Here is a 24,908-nt window from a genome sequence, read left to right on the forward strand (position 1 = left end):
CTCCTAATGGATCTCAATTCTTGATTTTCGGTCAGAATGTGAAGGATAACTGCAAAAGGTCATCTGACACCCAAATCAATATGCAATATTCAGTGATTGAGAATAATAAATGTGTACTTTGACTTAACATTGATTAATTTATTTATAGAAATATACTAGGTCCTCATATTGATGAATCTATATTAACATGAATATCACAATTATTTCCTACATTAGTATGACATCACATAGGAATTCTCTTAAAAACCAAGTTTAGAAAATCTTTACTTTAAGATATCGATATGTTATTGACTATCAAAGTCGAGAAATTAATTAGTTGTATATCCTATAGTATTTCAGTTAAATATAGTATTAAATACTGTTTCAGCTATATTACAATTAAAAATTATTTGTTCAATTGAATTATTTAAAAAAAAAACTAAATTTGCACACATTTATAGTGTAATTTGTATTTTCACCAGTAATAAGTAACATCTTTTTTTCATTTTTTCTTACATTTTACTGACATTTACAAATAATCTGTAAACGAAAAATTGACTGATTTTTCAAATGAGATTCTAAAATCCAATTTTTATTAGGTCTGGTTATGGATATTTTTATACAAGGGCAATATAGTTTTCAAGAAAAGCAATGTTGTCTAAAACTATGAATTTACTACAAATATAATAATTGCTGCAGAATCATTTCAGAAAAGAAAAGGGGAAATATATATATTTTATTAGTATACTGTGAGATATTGAAAACAGTTTCTCATAAAGATTTTCCACTTTTCACACAAACCAACAAAAAAATAGAATGCATCAACAATGGTGGTCCAATATTTACCAGTTTTAGTTAATTTGATTCTTTATATTTGTCCTCTCCTCTTTAATATTTATAGTCATATAACATTTATTAATTTACTGATTATAATATTCACAGAAAACTCGATTATTTACATTTAACTATTATTATTATTATCATTTTCATATATAAAATTTTAATTCATTATTTTATTTTTCAATTGAACATGGAAAGAAAGACATAAATGATTGTAAATAGATTAGAAAGAAAAAAAAACAGAACACATCTAGAAGAAGTCAAGTGAAGAGACGATTGTGCTTTCCCACGAACACGACGCGATTAGAATGCAACATTGTGCAATAATATGAAAAGTTGAAAGATGCATGTTTCAACTTCATCCCTTGTTATAAGGGCACACTCACTCACTCATCTCCATTTTCACTTCTCCTTTCTCGGATCTCTCTCACACCCTTTCTCTCTTTTCTCCTTCTCATTCGCTTTCCCTTCACAAGGTACTGTTTTTCGCTCTTCCTACACTTTCCACACGCTCTGTTTCATTTTCTGCCATTTTTGTTCTGAAGCATTGTTTCCCATTTTTAAGCCGTTTTAATCCACCCCGGGATCTGATCTGGCTCTTTTATCTCTCAAATTAGTATCTTTTGTGTGTTATGCACTTCAGCTCCGCTAGATTTTACATGGGTGCTTTTGCAAGCGTGTTTTTCACGTTTGTGTGATCTAATGCCAAGTGGGGTTGTGTGGATTTCCATTGCAGGTGGGAGATGGCGCAAATTCTGCTTCATGGGACTCTCCACGCCACCATCTACGAGGTTGACAAGCTCCACGCTGGTGGGGGCGGCAATTTCTTCACCAAGGTGTGTGTTTTAGGCCTACTTGGATCTTGTTGAATCTGGTGGTTTACTTGTTGATTTTGGGTTGTAGTTTGTTGGATTTGAAATTGGAGCTGGTATCTGTTTCCGTTTTTGTTGAAAATTCTTAAATCGAAGCGGACCCTGCTTCCTTTGAAGGATCCGGGATTTGTTTGACTTTGATCATTTTAGAAAGTATCATGTACCAATAAATTCATAACGAAAGGAACGTTACCTGATATTGTATTGTTTGATTGTGTGAACCTCGGCTTGCAAATGATTAAATTTGTTATCTGGTTTCAACTTTTGTGACAATGATCTAGTAGTGCAAACTGTTTACAAACCTGTCTGTGTTTCTGTGACAATGATCTAGTTATGCTGGCATTTAAGAGTTTTTGTTGTTAAAGAATGAGAATGTTAATCCATGTTAGTGTTCGTAGTCAAGGTTTCTGGAAACGGATCTTAATTTAAATTTTGATATGACTGTTTGCTCAACGTGAATCAAATTGTTGACTTTAGCTAGAATTACCTCATTCATTCATCTGGTGTTTTACTTCAGTGGCCATTAATTTTATCTTATGTAACCTTCATTACACATATGTTTTATTTAATTTTAAAATTGACTATGCTAGAGCCTTAGTTTGGATTTTACACAGTGTAGTGACTTAACAGATTTTATACTTCCGAAAGCTGGATTGAGTCTTTTTAAGTGTGAACAAAAATATGTTGTGTTGTCTATTTAATTTTTGGCAAACCACATTGATTCAATTATGGACCTTTTCCCTTGCTCCTTCCCTTTCATTGCTTTATCACTGCAGGCATGTTATTATCATTTACTGTTCATGAGTATTTCAATTGATTTAGTTTTGCTCCTTTTATTTCCTAATCACTGTTATTGACTCTTTTAATGTTTATTCTGCTACAGCTCAAGCAAAACATTGAGGAGACTGTAGGTATTGGAAAGGGAGTTACTAAACTCTATGCAACCATTGATCTGGAGAAGGCAAGAGTAGGAAGGACTAGAATTATAGAAAATGAACATACTAATCCCAAATGGGAGGAGTCTTTTCACATTTATTGTGCCCATGTGGCTTCAGATATTATATTCACTGTGAAAGATGATAATCCCATCGGGGCAACTTTAATTGGAAGAGCATATGTTCCTGTTTCTGAGGTCTTGGATGGCCACGAAATAGATAGGTGGGTTGAAATCTTGGACACAGAGAAAAAGCCAATACAAGAGGGTTCAAAGATCCATGTGAAGCTGCAATATTTTGATGTCTCAAAAGACCGCAACTGGGCTCGAGGAATTAGAAGTCCAAAATACCCTGGAGTTCCCTATACTTTCTTCTCACAGAGGCAAGGATGTAAGGTATTTCTGTACCAAGATGCTCATGTACCTGATAACTTTGTACCTAAAATACCTCTTTCTGGAGGCAAGAATTATGAGGCTCATAGGTGTTGGGAGGATATATTTGATGCGATCACTAATGCAAAACACTTGATATACATTACTGGTTGGTCTGTTTATACGGAAATTTCCTTGGTAAGGGATTCTAGGAGGCCAAAGCCTGGGGGAGACCAAACACTCGGTGAGCTTCTCAAGAAAAAGGCAAGTGAAGGTGTTAAGGTATTGATGCTTGTTTGGGATGATAGAACATCAGTTGGTTTGTTGAAAAAGGATGGATTGATGGCTACTCATGATGAAGAAACCCAGCAGTTCTTCAGTGGCACTGATGTGCACTGTGTTTTATGCCCTCGCAATCCTGATGATGGTGGGAGCATTGTTCAAGATTTACAAATTTCTACCATGTTTACTCATCACCAGAAGATTGTGGTGGTTGACAGTGCATTGCCTGGAGGTGGAGGATCTGAGAAGCGAAGAATTGTGAGTTTTGTTGGGGGTATCGACCTCTGTGATGGAAGATATGACACTGCCTTTCACTCACTTTTCAGAACCCTAGACACAGCACACCATGATGATTTTCATCAGCCTAACTTTACTGGTGCTGCAATCACAAAAGGTGGTCCCAGGGAACCATGGCATGATATCCACTCCCGGGTCGAAGGACCCATTGCGTGGGATGTTTTGTTCAACTTTGAGCAGAGATGGAGAAAGCAAGGTGGGAAGGATTTACTTGCTCCTCTGAGAGAGCTTGAAGATGTCATTATTCCCCCATCCCCAGTAACGTTTCCTGAAGATCATGAGACCTGGAATGTTCAGCTATTTAGATCTATTGATGGTGGTGCTGCTTTTGGGTTCCCAGATACTCCTGAAGATGCTGCCAAAGCCGGACTCATTAGTGGGAAAGATAACATCATTGATCGTAGCATTCAAGATGCTTATATTCACGCTATTCGTCGTGCTAAGAATTTCATCTATATCGAAAATCAGTATTTCCTTGGAAGCTCATTTGCCTGGAGCAATACCGATATTAAGCGTGAAGACATTGGTGCATTGCATCTAATCCCAAAGGAACTTTCCCTTAAGATTGTTAGTAAGATTGAAGCTGGGGAAAGGTTCACCGTGTATGTCGTAGTCCCTATGTGGCCAGAGGGTGTCCCAGAAAGTGCATCAGTTCAGGCAATATTGGACTGGCAAAGGAGAACAATGGAGATGATGTACAAGGACATTATTCAGGCACTCAGAGCTAAGGGAAGCGAGGAAGATCCCCGAAACTACTTGACATTCTTCTGCCTTGGAAATCGAGAGGTGAAGAAGTCAGGAGAATTTGAGCCCTCCGAAAAACCAGATCCTGATTCAGATTATCAGAGAGCTCAAGAAGCCAGGCGTTTCATGATTTATGTTCATACCAAGATGATGATTGGTAAGTATGAATATCGTACTGTTATAGTTTGTGAAAAAAATCTTACAAAAGTTTCATGATATATTTTCATTCCAAGATGATGATTGGTAAGTATGAACATTGTACTGCTATAGTTTGTGAAAAAAATCTTACAAATAATGTACATTGTACATGCTTCTATCTTTTCTCACAATTATACATTTTGCCCTTTGCAGTTGATGATGAATACATAATCATTGGATCTGCCAACATCAACCAGAGGTCAATGGATGGATCCAGAGACTCTGAGATTGCCATGGGTGCTTATCAGCCATATCATTTGGCTACCCAACAGCCGGCACGTGGCCAAGTCCACGGTTTCCGCTTGTCATTGTGGTATGAGCACCTTGGCATGCTTCATGACTCCTTCCTCAAGCCAGAAAGTGAAGAATGCATTACTAAGGTGAACCAGGTTGCTGACAAATATTGGGATCTGTATTCTAGTGAGTCACTTGAGCGTGACCTTCCCGGTCACCTTCTCCGCTACCCCATTGGGGTGGCCAGTGAAGGAGATGTCACTCAGCTGCCAGGATTTGAGTTCTTCCCTGACACCAAGGCTCGCATTCTTGGTGCCAAAGCTGACTACCTCCCCCCTATCCTCACTACCTAGTCTGGTCTTGTAGTTTCTTACAAATTTGTGATTGCTTACATCCTAATGTGTGTTTTCATTACTACTTAGTAATAATCTTGTTAGTCTGTGATGTCTTGTGGAGATGTTTTTTCTCTGTTTTTCTGAAGATGTCAATGACAGATGTTAGTTATCTGGCTGGTATGGCTTTGACTGCTTTCTAATCAATGTTTCATTTCTCTCACAATGTCATTGTTGTTTTTGTACCTGCTTTTCTGGAACATTTTGTCAGTGAAAGCAAGCCATGCAAATTCAAACTACAAATATTTTAGAAGTCTTAGATACGCAATGAATCTGTTATTAGGTGGTAGTGGGAACATATTTCTCAAACTGTGGAAACAAGAAAAAAAATGTCTGGGGTAAGCCTGCCAAAGTAGGTCCAAAACTGTGTGGTCTATCATTACACCGTATCAATTCAAATTTACAAAACACAAACACACTGATGTGAAATGTCTGTTTACTCTTAATGATTTTAAAAATTTTGTCTTTCAAATATTCGTATCTGTAAGTCAAATTACAAAATTTTGAATATACAAGTTTGGAACTAATATGTCATTTTTGAATTTTGTCATCCGGAAGCTTATTTGGATAGTATAAATGACTTTCTGAGATGCCAAGATTTGTAAGGAAATATAAATGAGTTTCAGATCTCAATCCTTAACACCATTTACAACATATCATTCTGGATATGAAAATCCAAAACTCATAAATATGATCATATGGAAACTTAAATAAAATATGAAAATGACCTTTTAGATATCAAAATTTGACATATATAAAAAATCACTTTTAGATTTTTGTATTCGTAAGTAAAAATAAATCAAGACAATGTTGAATTTTAAATATTATGTTGATTGCATGTCTTAAATGATATGGTTAGGATGTCATGAGTGTCTCATCTTAGTAACCATGAGAATCTTCACTGCTGAATATCATGCATGCTTCAACAAGAGGATGGCTTGTATATTGTTTATCTACAAAATTATTTGGACATTTAAGAAAAACAGACAAGTTGTTACTAGGAAATTGTCTATGTCATGTGCCAGGTTATCATACTATTTTGGTTTAAATAAGCTATGCTATATACTTTGAATGAAAGTTTGAAAGGTGTTTGTTGTTTCTCTTTAACTTATAATATTGCCAACAACAAGCTTTCAGTAAGTGATTTTTATACACTTTGGTAAATAAAATAGTGTTTCGAAGACTATAATCATTAACTTTAGAATTTTTAGTTTTACTCAGTCTTCGTTTCATCTTTCAAAGTCTCAAGTTAATAATAAATTTAAATTAGTTGTTGAGCACGAAAAAATAGAAAAAAAATACTGTAAGAAGCTTCTTTACATTGATATGTATTAAATCATAAGTACCTTATAAGTTTTGTATTAAATTAATATTGTATACCACATTTTTTTAATCTTACCCTTTTCTCTATCTAAAAAACACATAATAATAATAATATATTTATAGGAAAAAAAAGAGAGTCTTTGTATCTCTCTATATGTTTTTAAAATAAATAAACAATAATTAATGGGTAGTGGTTAAATACTCAATATTAAAAGGTTTATGGTGTGTTTTGAAAAATGTAAGTGATTTAAAGAATGTAATTATTAAAATAGTATAATAAATTTTAATTGAAACATATTATTATTACTATTATATTCTTAAAGAAACTGATGTATGTCATTTCTGAAGTGAAATTTCCCACAGTGATATTTATGAAATAAACAGAGTAAATAATTGATTTATTTCTTAAAGTTGGAGTTCACTTTTGTATTAATCTTTGAAATTAAAAATATTAGAAGAATTTAAAAAAAATTAAAAAATAAAAATTATTTAAGTTTTTCCTAGTTTCACATTGATAAATTAATATAATTGTTAGATGCATCTTTTGTTGGTCAACTTGGTCAATTCTGTGGGGCTGTGGAAACGTTTCATTCAATTCAACAAAGACTGAGTAATATATAGGATTCATTGTTCTGAAATTACTTCAATAATTGTACGTTCAAAAATTATTGCATTCATTGTTAATAATAAATAACATCTCTGCTTCAAATTTTGTAGAAGAAAAAATATAATTAAAAAAAATAAATTTAGTGAAAAATTGAAAATCATAAATTTGATAAATTGAAAAGTTTGCAATAACCACAAGAATATTTCAGATTCATTTTCTTCTTCACAAAAACAACCTTTTTCCACAAAAACAGTTATGAAGCAGAGTGAACATTTATTCATTTTCAACACTAAATGTTATGTATAACTATGAAATGCATTACAGGTTAATTAAATGGTTTAAATCTATAACATATGATAAAAAAAATACACTGATTAAGCTTATTTATAAATATTCACAAATTTAATATATGCCACGTTTTATCAACAAATGATCTTTAATGAAATGGAAAACACTGAAGAAGAAAAAACAGAGAGAAAAGGAAAAATAATGAAAAAACTTGCCATGAAAAATGTCACCCCTGTTTCGACTTGAAATACAGAATCAGAATCTACATGAAGAAACACAGGGTGATTTCTTCAGTGACAGCACGCCATTCTCTGTCCCCGATCCCTCAAAATCCCATTATACAGAGCAACTCTGTTCGCTGGAATTTCACCGTTTCTCGGATTTTCTCTTTTGCATTCGCTTGCCGATACTCTGTTTTGCCTCCCCTGTTCTTCTCTGTTTTCTTCCTTACTATCTCTTTCCACTTCCTTCACCGTCACATTTTTAGCAAATTTCACTCTCTTCTTGTTCTTCTTCCTTTCCCTTTTCTTCTCCTCTGTCAAAACAAAAAACGAAGTAAATACCCCACCTCACAAAATTCCCTTGACACGTTTTTTGTTTTGAGCATTCAACATAAAGGGTCATCCAAAACTTGAAAATCAGAACAATGTTTGAAAAGAATAAGATTTTATTTACCTGAGTATATGCAAGAGCGTAGAATTTGTTTGTTGGAATCTGAGGGAATTTGAAATTGTGGGGAAGATTTGTGCTTGGAAAATGCAAGGTAGAGGAGAGTGGTGGAGAAGAGCATGGCTGAGGTGAAGACGAGACCTTGAGAAATGGAAGCCATGCTTGGGAACAGAGGAAAAGGTCAGAAGTTTGGTTGTCTTTTGAGGAGAACGAGGAGCAGAGGACTTGCGTTGACCATAAAAGGAAGAGACGTATAAAACACTAAGAAAATGGTGTCTCTATTCACGAAGCTTCATTGCTGGTGCTTAATGTTAAAATAAAGAAAAGGAAAAGAAAAAAAAATCAACATCAAAAGATTTAATATATTTTTAATAATAGCATTGGTTGAATTAATCATTATATTTGAGGTATTGTCTGTTTTAGATGTTTCTGATTCATAGTATTTTTATCTTTAAAAAACGTCTGAAAGTAAAGAAAATAAAACGTATTTAAGAGGTCTATGCTCCATCGTGTTTTTGTTCTTAAAAGACGTCTGAGAATAAAAAAAATAAGACGTATTTAAATTATCTTTAACTGCAAAATTTCGACTCTTAAATAACGTATGAAACTATATATTAACCAAAACGAAACACTTCATATATAATATAAAGATTAATTAAGTTAAAATAATTGGTTAAACGAATATAAATATGTTCTTAATTTTATTTAAATAATAAGATTGAAAATAAATGTGAAATTTATTATATATGATTATTATTAATTTTAATTTTTAATTCTGGGAAATTATGTGTATATAGAATATAGTTTTATTTACATAAATATCTACTTAATTACTTTACAATTTATTTATTAAATAATAAATGTTGTCAATTAATAAAAAGAGATGATAATTTTTAATAACTTCTCTCTTCACGTATAAGTTAATTACGTAGAAAAAAGATTAAATTATGACTCTCGTGGATAATTTGACAAAAATCGTATAAATTTTAACAAATAAGAATTTCACGTAATTTAGTAAAAATGGTCTGGTACTAAGGATACGATAGTATCATTAAATTTTTGCACAATAAAAATGAATTCCTTTATACAAATTTATATATTATTTTCAAATTATTATCACTGTTGTTATATAGTCAATTGGTTTAGATTAAACAAGATAATATACGTTTTAAAACTTAAGTGAAGATTTAATTACCATTTTTTAAAAATTCTTATAAAATTAGACTTAACTAAATTTTAAGCATCTTATCACTTTAAATAATTTTAATTAAACAAAATTCGATCATGTTTGTTGTATTGAGTGTCCATATTTTTTATAATTTTGAATTGAGATTAATAATAATTTGTTTTTGGTATTAGCTAATTAGCCATGACTCTTGAATGCTTAGATGTCTTGACGACATGAAAAAAAAAATTACATAATTAAATTTTAATATTTTAAATTAAATGTCTAAATATTTAATTTATGTTTGATTTTTAAAAAATTTTACCAAGTTATATTGTTTCATGATATTTGATTTCTGTGTATTTAATTTTAAAAAATTAAACAATGTCAGCTTTTAATAAAGATAATGAATGAAGATTTTAAAAAATTGTTCTTATTATTGTCCAAATTTTTAGTATTTTGTTTGAATCAAACTTTCACGTCAATTCACGACAAAATCAAACGACTTAACTAGTAATATAAACATTTTATATAATTGATAGGACAAATTTTTAAAATAAAAAATTAATTGAAAATATCCAAATTAAAACTTAATTATATGATTTATTTTTATTTTTTTTAGGTAGAGACACGTAAAACAATCACAATGCAAAATAACATTCATATAATTATGAGAGCAAAACTAAAGTTGTAAAAATTCAATTTAAAGATATGAAATTTTAGAATACTTTACAGGAATTTTTTAATAGAAATTAAATTAAAAGTATCCAAATTTATGATAGACACAAAATTTAATTAATCCTCAATTATATCTTCACACCTTTTTATTTATAATTAAAAACCATTATATTTATTAAAAAATAAACACATCTTATTAACGTCTTTTTAATTAATAAGTTTAATAACTTAAAAACAAAGAATACAGTATATACTATTTATAATTTATATTTCATCAATATTTTTCCTTAGTAGTAGATAGAATAAATAAATTAGCATTGGTTTATTTGTATATAATAATTATATTTATTAATAAATACTCACAATATAAGATATTAATAATATGTATTGTTTTTATACTGATTATATTAACTAATACGTATATATATATTAATAATTAATAATTTGTATATATTGTATTTTTTATTTTATATTATGTATATAATTATTAATCTTAATTTGTATATTAAAATAATTAATAATAAATATGCATTCGTTTATTAATAAGTATCAATTTTAAGTAAACTTGAATAATAGATTTGACATGCATGAAAATATTTAATCTATCTGAAAATTATGAATATAAATACTTCTTTTTGATATTGTATTTCTTAAAATAAAATTTCCAAGTTTTGGTAATATTTGTGAATAAAAAGTAAAAAGAAAAAGAAAAAAAAAATAGATGAGAAAAGTATAAATTAAGCACTTGAATTTCGTGTTTCAGTAATTGAATTCCACTAAAGTGAATAACAAAAAAGAAGAATTCTAAAAGGTTATTTTCATTGAAGCAATGAGAATAACGTTTCACCAATGAGGATCTCAATCAAAAGCCATACAATTCCAAAGCAACACAAAGTTAACGTGTTAAGTTTTCAATTGAGTTGTACTTTTCAATTGACAATGAGACCATAACTTAGTTTAAAGATGTGTTACCAAGTTAATAAGAAAACAAATATAATTTATGGTACAGTACAACGAACAAGGTTTTGGTTTTATCAATTATCTTTGTTGGTGTCGTTCGAACTTTGGTCCTCGATCTTGGATGATGTATTTGAAAAAGATACTTTATACTGAAGTAACTATTATGAAAATAGTAATTAAGTGTAATAAATATAATGGAATGTGTAATTTTACATTAATTAGTTCATATTTATAAGATCGTAGCAGACATTCGATGTTGAACCGATATTAGCATGAACTATTAGACTAATATCGATGCTAGAATAGTATTTCATATCATGATTAAGTTAATCATGTTGCATTAAGAAAATTATTTTATTTTCTTCCAATTTTACAGACCAATGTGAGAAAGGTCAATACAATGCAGACCAACCCACATTATCACTCCTAACCCCATTTATATTATCTATATAAAATATAATATATATATATATATCATGTTTCCAATATTAAAAATTATAACATATTTATGCAGAAGTTAAAATATGTGACATTATTTTCATAAATTATACAATTATTTATGATTATATGCATATAACTAAAAAAAAAATATCCTAGAGAATGAATGAGAATAATTAAAGTTGTCTCAATTTTACCGTATACTAACATTTTTATAATTTATAACATAAAAATAATTATTTGGTATATATTATGCTAGACAATTTTTGTGTTGTTGGGACTGGATTAGTCAAAGGTCAACTAAAATAGTTTCTTCTAGATGAAGTTTCAATGTTGGGGTGACAACTACGACTTCCACAGTTCATGCCCACACCGTTCTATGTATGTATATATATATATATATATATATATATATATATATATTATCATAGTAGTATATAGTATTATACATAAATTAGGTTTGAGGTAAGGGTTCAACTACTTTATTTTATTAATATCTTCCTAAGTTATACTCAAAACATATATTTTATACAAATTAAATAAAATATATTATACAATATTGTTACATGATCTTAGAAACAATAATTTTTTTTTCTTCTTCATCTTTTAAGCTCTCATTGATGTTTTAGGCTTTCGAGTATTGAATTGGGCTCAGTTATATGGCTTAGGCTGGTTATTGATTACTGGATGTGGTATATCGCTGAATTGCTTGGTCATGTTCAACTCTTGACTTTTAATTTTAGGATTATTTTTGAATGGAAGTATATACTTGGTGCTCCAATGATAAAATCAAGAACCGTTTGTTTATAGTGCTCTACTTACATATTAAGCAAATCATCAATTTACGGTGTTAAGTTATTGAACTTTGACTTTTTACTTTTCACACCTTACCATTACTAAATATACTTTAAACACAGTTTAAACCTATTAGACTGTACAATATTTATTTATTTATTTATTTTAATTTAACTTTTATCATACTGACAATCTCCCAACCATTCGACCTTGTCAGTACAAATACCATTTAGCAAAAAAGTATATAACACAATTTATTCATTTTACACATTAAAGGTTTAAAAATACTTATCATTTAAAACATACAAAATTGTTTCTTGTTTATTTTTAAAATATTTAAATCCTTATCAGACATTATATTATTTTTTCTTTACTTCTCATTTTTATTTTTTTTAATAATTATTTAACTTTTATTATTATTTTTTTAATTTGATATTTATACCATTATAATTTATTTCTTAATATTTGATTTTTTTTAATTTCTAATATATCGATTTTTTCAATTTTGTCATGTTTATATTCAAATACAAAGTAAGTAAATTTATAGATCAAAGTGCAGTATTTAGTAAGAAATATAAATTATTTACTCATCCACTTTTTTCTTATGCTACTTATTACATTATTTTTATAAACACAAAAAACTTTTATTTTGTGTTGGATGATTAATTACTATAAATAATTAACAATTAATTATTATAATTAGTGATATATTTTCATAGTTTATAATGATTGCATCCAAATCGAATATCATTTATTTACGTGAGCAAGTATAACATGTTATCGTAACGGGGATGCAAATACTCGTATTCAGAACATGTACGTAGAACAAGCACACTATACGTGATTATTATACTCCTGGAATTAGAACGTGAACACCTAAAATTGTTGTACAAATTAGAATAGTATTGTATACTAAACAGTTAAGTAAAAAACTAATATCTTAATAGTCAAACATAAAGACTATGATTCCTTTTTTTTTTTTTTTTTGGAAATATGGTCACGTTATCAAACATAAAAATTAATAATATTTTTAATTTATTATACTAAACATCAATTATTAAATACTTTTACAAAATAAAATTAATATTAAGTAAACATTTGGTGAAACTTATTTATATTATATTTAAGTAGGAAAGTTTCCTCAATTGAATATTTGATAATCTAATAAACACACAGTAAAAATACACAAAAAAAATAAAAAGTGTTATTTAAATGATTTTATTAAAGCTAAAAAATGTATTAAAAATGTTGTTACCTTGATAATGAGCTTCATAAAAACTAAATACAAATTAATTGTTTATAATAGTATATGAGTGCAGGGTAAGGATACCTAACACTTCTACCTAATATATTGAATGTTGTAATGTAGTCAATTAGATCACTAATTTAAATCACTAATCAGATTATTTAATTATAATTAGAGAGTTAGATAAGACTTTTAAGAAAAAGTAGATAAAGTTTACTATTTTTGAAACGTATCTTCTTCAATAGTCTCCTTGACCAAACAAACTATTAATTAATAAACATCTAACATCCATTAATTATTATTTCTCTTAATTATAATTATAATAATACCTAGGCAGTTATGTTACTTTGAGAGAAAATATATTTAATTTAATAAAAAATCAATTATATATATATATATAATTTTTTTTTTCTTTCTTTTATAGTTTGTCATTTTTATTTGTATAAATCCATTGTTGATGTAAATTTGACAAAAATCAATTTGCCCTTATTACAACCAGTTTTATATTTTGTAATAATATTATATATTTTTATTATATTTAATCACTTTATTATTGTAATCATTAAATTCACCAAAAATTGTTAATTCCCTACTTTTTTTCTGGGTCCAATCTCACCTAATGAAAATATCATCACTTTTTATTTAGCAATATAATAATATAAGATCTCATACTTACTAAATCGGTCTTAAAATTTATATTGAGAATTTATCACTTATGAAAATAAGGAATAATAATATAAAAGAGATAGTAGATTTTTTTTTTCTTAATGATTTATAATCTGTCAATAGAATATATATTTATATATAAGCATTAATAGTAAAAAAAAGCAAAAAAAAAAAAAATCTTGAAATTTGGTGAATACACAATATTGTAGTGTAGTTGAAAATGTAAAACTAATAATAATAATAATAATAAATAAATAATATAATGGAAGTTGCCTTGATTAAGAAATTGAATCATTAACCATTGATCTATTATGCTTAAAGAACCAGAAATGTATTTTTTTTTTTTACTTTTTAAACTACACTTAGAATTATAATTTTTTTAAAACTGGACTATTATAAAGGAAAATTAAATTATTAATTTTTTGTTGCTTAAAATATTCCATTCTTGTATATTAATCTTTTTGTTTATTCAATTGTGAGAGAAGAGAAGAGGACGAAGAAAAGAAGAAGAAGAAGAACAAGGAAGAAGAAGAATCCAAAAGCAATCCCATCTGAGTGTTTGCACATCAGAAGGGAGGGCTATCGAATTCAAAGGTTTATATTTTTCATTTCTTTTATGCATTTTCTTTCTCTTTCTTTATTTAATCTTCTTTGCTTTCTGATTGAATTCTTAGGATTGTTCTGGAATCGGTTTCGTCTTCTTCGTTTTTCTTCGAATTCCTCGTCACAGATCTAATCTAAAAAGGCTTGTGGGGTGTTTCAGACATTGCATGCATATGGGGTATGTTTTTTTGAATCCAACCATATCTGAAATAAAGTTGACTCCTTTTTCCCCTTTTCCCTGCAATCAACTTTATACTTGTATTAGGTATTAAATTTTTTTCCCCTATATTGATTCATAATCATGTGCTAGGATGATGGGGCTGAAAGTTATTTCTTTATCTCTCTTGATTTACAAGGTTGTCTAGAAAATTGATGAAAAAGTTTTAAGATAGGTAACAGATTTTAATGCCTGCATTTCTGTTTTGGTAGTAGAGGATGTATATGTATAGGAGTTGGATTTGTCAATAAATTACCTTTTAGGTTTTTTAATTTTCTGAATTGCAGTGTGTGTTGATAGATTTGCATTTTGTGACTACTCAAACAAGATTGGTTCTTGTGGAGGATACATGTAAATATTGCATATTTGTTGCCATTAAATTGAAGTGACTGAATTGTGATGGTTATCTCAGCCAATCATATGATTATAAAGTGGTGCATAACCGAAATTAATGTTATTGTAACAGAGCAGTGGTTGTGTTGGATGCTATAAAAGGCCTACACTGAGCTCTACAGTGGATGTGCCAGCAAAAGGAGTTGCAACAAAAGGTAGCTCGGTGAGGAAACTTAGTTCATCAGAGGATTTCTGGACCACCAGCACGCATGATATGGACAACAGTGCCGTCCAGTCACAGGGGAGCATCTCTTCAGCCAGTCTGACAAACCAAGCTGTGGTTCCTCATGCTAGTTCTTCCAAAAACAGCACCAACCCCACTGAATTTGTAAATCATGGTATGATATTTTTCGTTGCTTTTTTTGTGCAGATATTTTACTAAATTAGATTTCTTGTTTTGACATGGATTTTTTTTGGTAATTTAATTGAAATGAGAAAAAAAATTGGTATGGCCTTTCACAGTGCAAGCTGAAATCATCCCCTGCCTATTGGTGGGATGAACAATGTCAAACTCTATTTTAAACAAAGTGTAAAGCTGAGACACGGTGTGTGTTTATATCTGATGCATGTTGTTGCTCAATTAAGAAATGCAGTTTGACTAGCACTGTCCTCATACACCTTTCTCTTGGGCCTCACATTTATGAAAGACTATTAATTTACCTCTTTTCCTATTGATATGTTTTTTACCCGCTGAACCTTCCAATCTATAGTAGATTAATGAGATTTTGTTAGATATGAATCATGTTTTAATTTGCAAGTGAATTTATGAGTATACTTTTGGTTGCAGGTCTAATTCTTTGGAACCAGACTCGGCAACGCTGGGTTGGAAATAAAAAGTCTGAAAACCGAACACAGCAATTACGAGAACCTAAATTGAGGTATCTTACATTTTTTGATTAATCTATTAGCACATTTTTTTTATTTTCTTGCAAATTTGTTTGTGTTGGGTTTCTTGGAAATTCATTGATCTACAAGTTATTTTCATTGCTTCCTTTTTCTTCTTTGAGTTTCATATACAAGTTGCCTTGTGTTATACTGATAAACATTTGCTCTGGATGATAACATTGGAAGGAGTCTGCTTAGCCACTCTGCTACTGATGGGGAAAAAATAATTTACCCTATATTATCATAGCTAAATAATTGGAAAGCCTGTTGTAGCCTTGATGAAGAAATGTGTGAATGAGGCGTTTAAGTTGAATCCATGATGCATAGCCATTATGTCCTTGGTGCTACATTATAACAAGTGCATCATAAGGAGCTTAGCTTATATTTCAATTGTTGTCTTGATCAGTTCTGCGTGCTAATTTCTTTCATGTTGGTATGGTGCATAACAAAACTTTTTCTCATTGCTGATGAACTTCTTTTCTCTCGGTAATTATGAATTTCTTTCTCTTTTTTTCCCTATCTTGTCAGAACTTATTGTCTGTGCCTTGCCAAAATTTTTTGGCTTTGCAGTTGGAATGCAACCTATGAAAGTTTACTTGGGAGCAACAAGCCTTTCCGTCAGCCTATCCCTCTTGCAGTAAGCATCTACTTTCAAGTTTCAACACAACCATGATGCAGTAGTTTATGTAAAAAGTGATTATATAATGATCTTGTCATATGAATACTGATAGGAAATGGTAGATTTTCTTGTGGACATCTGGGAGCAGGATGGCCTATACGACTGAGTTGTTGAAGCTTTAGGAAGTGCCGCTGAAAATAATTATAGTTCTTGCTTGTAGGACTATTGAGCATATACTTCAGTTTGTATATCAGTTGTCACATGCCTATGAATATGATGAGGAAAATTTCTCTCTTGGGAACATGAGATAACTGTACCATACTTGATTTAATTGATTGCCTTGGCTGTCTCTACCATCTCATGAGCCAAGTTTTGGAGAACTCTTGGCAAACACCATGCTGCATGAGTAGTTGCTACTTCCATTCTCTGTCTTTCTGTCCAAGTTCACTGAAATTTTGCATAATGGTCAATTTATGGATAATGCAGTTTCTGATTTGGTTTCATACCAGTTAAACCTGAAGTTTTAAAGTCTCTGGTTCTTGTTGGAATTTGTACCTATATCTTAACAAAACTTAAAAAAGTGTTAGGTACAAGGTATAGTAGATTTGACTAAGGTAAAAGATATTTAATTAGTGTTTAATTAAAGTAATAGATAAAACTTGGATTAAAGTGTCTAATTGATAAAATAAAATTCTTGAACATTCAAAGCAAGAATCTGTTACATAAGGGTACTTAAAATACTTTTGTATAGTGAGTTAAGAATGGTCAATGATTTGATTTATGACTGCATATTTTGGTCAAAACATTGATTGTTTTTTCTAATGAAGTGGTTTGGTTCCACGTTCACGGGTTATTCTCAACTTCAAATAAAATTTTATCTAGATCACACTCATTGTCCATTTCTTCCATGGTTCTTCAATTTTCAATGTTGTATATTCTGAGATTTTCTTTAATTTTTCTGAAAATATATGTTTTCTAATGAATTCTCCTATAAATTATTCTTTTACTTTAGAGATAAAAATATTTAATAAAAAGGCAAATAAATATAATAATTCTTAAATATGTAAAACTTGGTAATGACAGGATAGACTTATTTTGGCACAAATTATTATAGTACCAATCAAATCCTTCCCTGGCACAAATTATTATTAGAACAATATGTTTTTCCTTTCTAATTTTTTGGCTTAATTACACATTTTACTACTAAAGTATTTTATAAATCTTATCTTTAAGTTTATTTTTTTTACATATTTTAGTTTTGAAAATTTTCTGGTCTATTAAATTCCTATTAGAATAATTATTTATCATGTCAAACATTGTAAAAAGAGACTGTAAGTAAAAATAAATAAATTCGTTTAAAAGATACTGATCAAATGATATTATTTTAGGTTCTTTTAATTATTTTTTAAAATATCTTATCATTGTAGTATGAATACTTTATTATTTAAATTAAAAAAGCTTATAAATAGAAAATTTTATCCATTCAAATTTCATTTCACAAAAATCATCATTTCTTTAAATTTTTTCTATCTTTTCTATAAAATTCTAAAATTCTGAAATATCTATTCATCTTTTTTATATCTAGTCATTTCTGTCCGATTATAAATTGTTTTTGAATAAATTTATCTTTATATTTTTCTTTTAGTTTTATGAAAATCTTTACATGTGCTTCTTTTCGGGTAAAGATGAATATATACTTATATCCTCCCCATATAAGTATATATATATATATATATATATATATATATATATATATATATATTATAATTTTACATAAGCAAGACAATTTATTTTACTTTTTTAAAGTATAGTGTAATTATTATCTAAACATTTATCTCTCTGTATTAATGTAATGGTTAGTGGGACGAGAACATGTACATGTAAACCTCAAAATTGAAAATTTTGAAAATAAGTATGAAAAAAATAAGTTTCAACGGTAAAATTTGTAAGAAAGATAATAATAGTTTAATAATAAAATGTGAGATTAAGTGTAAATTGTCATATGAATTTGGGCCGGACCAATCAGAGTAATATTTGTGGACTGTATCTTAATTCGTGAAGGCCCAATTTCTTCCTGCACCTCCATAGAATGTCTAAACACCCCCCGTGTACAGTTATTCTCTCTGGAACACTCTTGCGAATCTATGTAATGTCTGAGAAAGAACCAGAACTCTCCATTAATATCACTGTCTAAACATCCTTAACATCCTAGAATCTCATGGACACTTCTCTAAGCATCCAAAGCCAAAAAAAAGTAAATAACCAGCATCAACCTAGTGTTATATATTTATGTTGTCTCAGTTCCTTCAACTATCAGCAGAAACAAACACAACAGATAAAGATAAAAAAACAGCAGTTCAACATCAAGGTCATCATATGGCTTTGTCACGTTTGACTTTGAAAGATTTGCCACAAAGGTTGTTTGCTTCATCTTCCTTAACTGGCCATGGTTGTGGTGGTGTGCACAGGCAGAGGAGGAACAATGAATTGCTCAAAAGGTTTGCCACTGCAGCAGGGGATAAAGGGAAATCTGAAGCCTCTGAAGTTGCTGTTACTGAAGGGAAAAAGTCCAATAAGTTGTTCCCCAGGAGGAGGGGCAGAAGATGGACTTGGAGAAACCATGATCGTGATTTCTCTCCTGCTCTCTATGGTACTCTCTCTTCCTCTACATTTTTCATGCTCTCTAACACAAAAAAATCTTTACTTTTGTAGCTGCACATTCAAAATGAGGTTTAACTTCAAGTGCAAAACCAAAGGAATCAACTTCATAACATTTTTAAAAACCCAATAAAACTAGACAGTAGGTATTGACCAATCTTAGTAGATACAGTACACTTTTCTATTGCTGATAGATAGAACATGGATAAAATTCTATAAATACTATGTTTTTCATTGAAGTATGAGTAACTAACTGAATCAGATATTTGGATTTGAATCTAGTAAAAAATTTACATTAAGATGCTGGTGATGGTATTAAATGTTAAGGCTTTTGTGATGAAGAGTGAATGAAATGAAACAGAAGTTTACACTTACACTTTGTGTTTGGTTGTCAGAGTTCTTTCCTTCGGGGCTTGGGAATGCACTCATGCAGGCAAGTGAGAACATCAACAGGGTGTTTGAGAACATGAATCTGACACCTTGGTCTCTGAGTGGGCGTGTGAAAGAGAGAGATGATCATTACAAGCTGAGGTATGAGATGCCAGGAATGGCAAAAGAGGAGGTGAAGATCACCATTGATGATGGTGTGTTGACAATAAAGGGAGAGCACAAGGAAGAGAAAGAAGAAGGGGAGGAGGATGAGTATTGGTCATCAAGCAGCTATGGATACTATAACACAAGCCTGGTTTTGCCTGATGATGCCAAAGCTGATGACATTAAGGCAGAGCTGAAGGATGGTGTCTTAACTGTTACCATTCCTAGGACTAAGAACCCCAAAAAGGATGTGCAACAAGTCACAATAGAATGATGTTAAGGTTGTACTAATAGAGGTGTGGTTATTGAACTAGTCTTTGTGAAGATGTGAGCCTATGATTTTGTGACTTGTGTTTGGTATTTTGTACCTAATGTAAAATCATCAAATAAAACCTCAGACCTGTGAAAAATTTATTTGTATTTCTTCCATATTTTTCTTGTTAAAGAAAGCACTATTGTTTTCATTCTCTATGCTTTTATTTCCTTGTCTTTGTAGTTTCTTTCTCAAAACAACCAAACCAAAGTATACAACTTTACTGTGTAAGGAACAGAGAAACATTGTAGATTGTAGAAATGGGCCCTTGCAAGCTGGGCTTCCACTGATAATGATTACACTTGGACTCTAAACATATTTGTCCAAGCTGTTTTATGTCCATTTCTTCAATTCAGAGTTTTCACTGCAACTCATATAAAGTGTGAAAGTTCAAAAGAATGCTTCAGAATGAGAAATTGTTTTCTTAAAAAAACAATAGAAACTGTTATTCACAAATATTATAACTCAGATTCTGAGAATTATTTTTTCTGACAGCACAGAAGATGTAACTGGTGAGGGCCCTGCCTGGTAGTAATTGGAGGTTACGTCTCAGGTTTCCTAAAGCTACTTTTGTAGACAAATAACTTTTACATAAGATACTAAGATTTTCTTTTTCTGAGAAATATTGTATATGAATGAGTTAAGTGATAGTATACTAAGATTTCTATCACTATCATGTTATACACAAATATATATATTTTACCTATACTTTTTAAAATGTTAAATAGTATTTGATGTTTAATAATATTTTGCAGATGTGTTTTTGTTCTGGGACCACATCTGATTTGTTTTTTTCTGGTCAAATTATGTTGAAAGTCTCTTTTCATCTACCAAAAGTAAATAATCTTTTTTTCACAAACTTTGTGAAGAATGGAGCAGCCCAATTAGAGTGCAGCCTCGAAATCTGGAATGTGTTCTATTGGGCAAGTGAGCCACTTTATGCAGTGTCTCTTAAATAATGCCCTACAATACCAGGACAAGGATGAACAATAATAAAAGAGAAACCTAACCTATGAATGAAGAAGAAGAAGGTACATTAGGTGAAGTGGTGTAGAATGAAAAGACTGAACAGAGAAAAGAGGAAGAGAAAGAAGAAAATGAGATGTGTATGTGATGTGATGAGGTCATTGTGTTCATCTCAACAGTTACCTGCAGTTCAGCCCTGTGCAGTGCAAGCATGAGACTGTATGGAACAACTGTTTATGACTTTGGTTTCTTTATCAGTACACAATCACCTTTGTAGGTCCAGAAAGTGTGAACAGTCAGATCTGATAACAAGTGATAGAGGTCTTCCATCCTAGCCGTTGGATTCATTCCACCTTGTGATTGGAGACCTTTTGTGGGTGTACTTGCTCCCATCTTTTGGGAGATTGTGCATAATAAGTCTTCAAAACAATTTTATATCTAAAATTCTTCATAAATATCATTTACTTTAATTTAAAAACAAATATATCACTATTAAATGTTTTGAAGACTTTAAGCCTATCCTAATATGATACAGTATTCTGATAAACCAATTTGAGAATAAATTCAACTCAGAAATATCACTGTAGTTATTGGTAGGAGCTTTTTATTTTTCTCTAGAAAAATCAATTCAAACTACAATAAAGCATTCAATTTTGGAACATTGTTACATGTGCATAAAATTTTTAAATATGATATTAACCTCTGGTTTGAATATTTGTAATTCAAAACTGTGAACATTAATGAACTATACTTGAATTCAAAATCAGTTATTATACCAAAATATCTTGTGTCCTTGGATAATGCATTCTCTTATGTTTACTTTTGTACAACATAAGCACATTGTTTTGTTTGTTTGCTTTGGTTTTACTGCACCAATGGGTTGGTATATGAGTTACAGCTCAGTAAAGTGTATTTCAAATAATGTAAGTGAGATCATGAGGCAATTGAATAAAATAATTCATGAAATAGCCATGTCTCAAACCCCTTTACTTGTCTACTACCAACTATACTTGTGTCAGAAGTGAAACAAAAGGCAAAAATTTATCCTGAGACATCATAATATTTGTAATATTGCAGAAATTGTTCTGAATATTTTTGAAACACAATATCAAATAAATGTATAGTACTAGTAGACACATGAAACAATAAAAGAAAGTAATTAAAAAGCTGTGTTGGTCAGTGTTGGACATAGTCAACAGTATATAGGAGTGTGGAAGTCAAATTTAGGAAGCAAATAAATTGGTTTATGAATGTGTCTTGGAAGGAAAAGACAAGAGTGAGAGTCCACCGTTAGCATGCATCACTATTGAGCAATAGTCATAGCAGTTTCTTTCTTCGGGAAAGGGAGGTTGCTGTTTTCAAAAGTTGAATTTTCTTTGGTTTGTTCAAGACACTGAAAAAGTTGGTTCTTGAGGAAGGTGTGGGGTTAAAACTGAAAATGGATTCTACCCCTTATCTCATATTAAGCAAAAGTTTAGGCCTCCAATGCAAAGCTTTTCATGTCAGTAGAAACAGTGAATCTTAACACCCTGTGTCAGATCTAGAAGGAGATAGTGTATACACCAGTGAGTTTCTGTGACAAGTTTTTTTAAACTTAGGAATGTGTTTTACACACAATATTAAGGTTTTAATGGATAACAGTCAAAATTAAGATAACTATGAAAAATAAGATATTTTTAACTGTTGAAAAAATTTAAGAAACACAATTGATGAGGAATTAATTTGGGGACAGGTAGGTAATTTAATGGATAACAGTAGAAGGTGTGATGAACTGAGTGCTGGAGAAGAGGAAGGGGTCATATCATATTCGTTTTTGTTCACCTCACTCAGTCAATAATATTCATTGTGAATCCAAAATCTGTTCCCCAAATTCCCAAAAAGACCAAAGCAAGTCACTCCCTCCCACGATTTTGATTGTCATTGGTGAACAAGCCATGGAATCAGACCATTGTCTCTCCCACAGGAAACATCCCTCAACTTTGTTCAACACATTTATATCTCTTCTTTTCATCTGTTCCAATACTAATATAATCTCATACACCACCTCACTAGTCACTTTCACTGCTTCTTCCCCTCCTCATTCTTTCCTCAAACACTTCTCCACTGTGACTAATTGCATCAAAATCCAACACAGCACACACCACACGTCAAAGCTCTCTCCTAGACCCTGGCTGATGGCTCCACCTGCTAGATCCTACCCTTCACATGGACTCAAACTTCCAATCACTGTGCTTTTCATCTTTTTCTTCTCCCTTCTACCTTCCAAATCAGGTAAAAACCCTCCACCACCCTCATACCCTATTTAACTGAACAACTGTTTCAACTTTCTGTTGGGTAGGGTAGTTACTTGCAACACACAACATCTTGATATAAAACAGAGTTTCCCCTGTTTTGGGTCTGTGTCAAAATTTAAAATTTATTATCTTTTATTCCTTTTCTGTGTTTGCATCTCTTTCTCTATGCTCTAGCCCTCTATAATAGGGGCACCCTTTGAGGTTTAATGAACCCTACTTCTGGCTATGCAGGTGGGTCACTGATGTTGGACACAAAGAAGGGTTTGGAGCAAAGTAAAACGGTGATAGGGTCAAAGCCTCCTGCTTGTATGAACAAGTGCAAGAGTTGTAGACCTTGCATGGCTACTCTGGTCGTTCCAAATCACCAAAAGAGGAAGAAAGGTTTCAAAGTGTTTTCTCGTGGAGATGATGATACTTACTATCTTCTTTCATGGAAATGCAAATGTGGTGACAAGCTGTTTCAACCATAATTCATCTTAGTTTTTTACCATTAAATTCTGTATATGTAACAAAAAAAAGACAAAAAAAGAAGAAGAAGAAGAAGAAGAAGAAGAAGAAGAAGAAAGAGAGAATCCAACTTCTGCTAGAGTTCTTCTGCTATCTGTCATGAACTTGTTTTCATATCACTCATTCTAATATAATCCAATTATATATTAATTATTAGTCTTCACTTTGAGCCCATTGTTTTAAATACTTTATTTAATTTATAACCAAAATTTAACATCTACTAAATAAATAAAAAAATAATGTTTGTGCAAAAGACAAAACTTATACCTATTAAATTAAACTATTAAAAGATAAAATTGATAATAAAGCTTATTGCTTTGGTTAAGTATTATTTTATGTGTGTATATATTTATTAACTAATGGTTTTATTTTTCACTTCATGGGTAAATATTCCTATTAATTTATTTTTTATTAATAATAAAAAATACTGTTTTTCTATATTTTTTTTATTTGAAGTTTATTTTTAATATTGGTTGGAGATTTCACATAATTAGTGTTAAAAATATTTTTAAGTTAATTTAAAGTTAAGTTATGGAGATTTATATTAAAGTCCATTTTCTATTAATACTAGGATTGTTTATTATTTGTGTTCTACTCCATTATTAATATATCTAATATTAATTTGTTTTACATTTTATTTTTTACTTGTTTTTAGAAAATCATATCACAATCGAACTGTTCTACTTACTAATACTAGTTCTATGGTAAGGATGAAACCACTACTTCTTGAGAAAGGGTATCAACTTATTAAAAAAATAATACTTTGAGATTCCTTAAAAATCATATTATTTCATGACTCATTTTAATACTATAATAACATATATTAAAATTTCAAATTAAGAAATAAAATAAATATATTTTGATACCCGATAAATAAAAAACACTCATGTCAAAGTATTATTGTTATTTTTTAAACCCGAGTTTTCAACTTTCTTTGTCT

General features: G+C 30.3%; 5 protein-coding genes across 12 annotated transcripts; 4 read left to right on the forward strand and 1 right to left on the reverse strand.

Moving 5' to 3' along the window:
• The first annotated feature begins 936 nt into the window (after positions 1-936).
• On the forward strand, positions 937-5,310 carry LOC137818122 (phospholipase D alpha 1). The gene is made up of 4 exons (XM_068621355.1): positions 937-1,295; positions 1,556-1,655; positions 2,575-4,477; positions 4,672-5,310. The coding sequence occupies exons 2-4, from the start codon at positions 1,563-1,565 to the stop codon at positions 5,103-5,105; spliced, it is 2,430 nt and encodes an 809-aa protein (XP_068477456.1). The 5' UTR covers positions 937-1,295; positions 1,556-1,562; the 3' UTR covers positions 5,106-5,310.
• A 2,123-nt stretch (positions 5,311-7,433) lies between these two features.
• On the reverse strand, positions 7,434-8,328 carry LOC137818123 (uncharacterized). The gene is made up of 2 exons (XM_068621357.2): positions 8,038-8,328; positions 7,434-7,897 (listed from the first exon to the last, which is right to left on the reverse strand). Exons 1-2 carry the CDS (start codon positions 8,189-8,191, stop codon positions 7,653-7,655), a joined length of 399 nt encoding a protein of 132 aa, XP_068477458.1. The 5' UTR covers positions 8,192-8,328; the 3' UTR covers positions 7,434-7,652.
• Positions 8,329-14,267: 5,939 nt separating this feature from the next.
• Positions 14,268-17,076, forward strand: LOC137818124 (uncharacterized). 8 transcript variants are annotated; one of them, XM_068621360.2, is made up of 6 exons: positions 14,268-14,573; positions 14,654-14,760; positions 15,266-15,530; positions 15,980-16,070; positions 16,648-16,714; positions 16,809-17,076. In XM_068621360.2, the coding sequence occupies exons 3-6, from the start codon at positions 15,407-15,409 to the stop codon at positions 16,860-16,862; spliced, it is 336 nt and encodes a 111-aa protein (XP_068477461.1). In that variant the 5' UTR covers positions 14,268-14,573; positions 14,654-14,760; positions 15,266-15,406; the 3' UTR covers positions 16,863-17,076. The 8 variants fall into 8 exon arrangements, with proteins under 8 accessions (XP_068477461.1, XP_068477460.1, XP_068477459.1 ...); XM_068621359.2 differs by having other exon boundaries at positions 15,271-15,530; XM_068621358.1 differs by having other exon boundaries at positions 14,407-14,573; positions 15,271-15,530; positions 16,606-16,714.
• A 1,801-nt stretch (positions 17,077-18,877) lies between these two features.
• LOC137819596 (HSP20-like chaperones superfamily protein) lies at positions 18,878-20,302 on the forward strand. Its single transcript, XM_068623493.2, has 2 exons — positions 18,878-19,346; positions 19,750-20,302. Exons 1-2 carry the CDS (start codon positions 18,986-18,988, stop codon positions 20,160-20,162), a joined length of 774 nt encoding a protein of 257 aa, XP_068479594.1. The 5' UTR covers positions 18,878-18,985; the 3' UTR covers positions 20,163-20,302.
• A 2,724-nt stretch (positions 20,303-23,026) lies between these two features.
• LOC137819597 (uncharacterized) lies at positions 23,027-24,094 on the forward strand. The gene is made up of 2 exons (XM_068623494.2): positions 23,027-23,438; positions 23,693-24,094. Exons 1-2 carry the CDS (start codon positions 23,102-23,104, stop codon positions 23,929-23,931), a joined length of 576 nt encoding a protein of 191 aa, XP_068479595.1. The 5' UTR covers positions 23,027-23,101; the 3' UTR covers positions 23,932-24,094.
• Positions 24,095-24,908: the final 814 nt, after the last annotated feature.

Source organism: Phaseolus vulgaris, chromosome 10 (genome assembly GCF_051622355.1).
Source record: "Phaseolus vulgaris cultivar YP4 chromosome 10, ASM5162235v1, whole genome shotgun sequence".
NCBI lineage: Eukaryota > Viridiplantae > Streptophyta > Magnoliopsida > Fabales > Fabaceae > Phaseolus > Phaseolus vulgaris.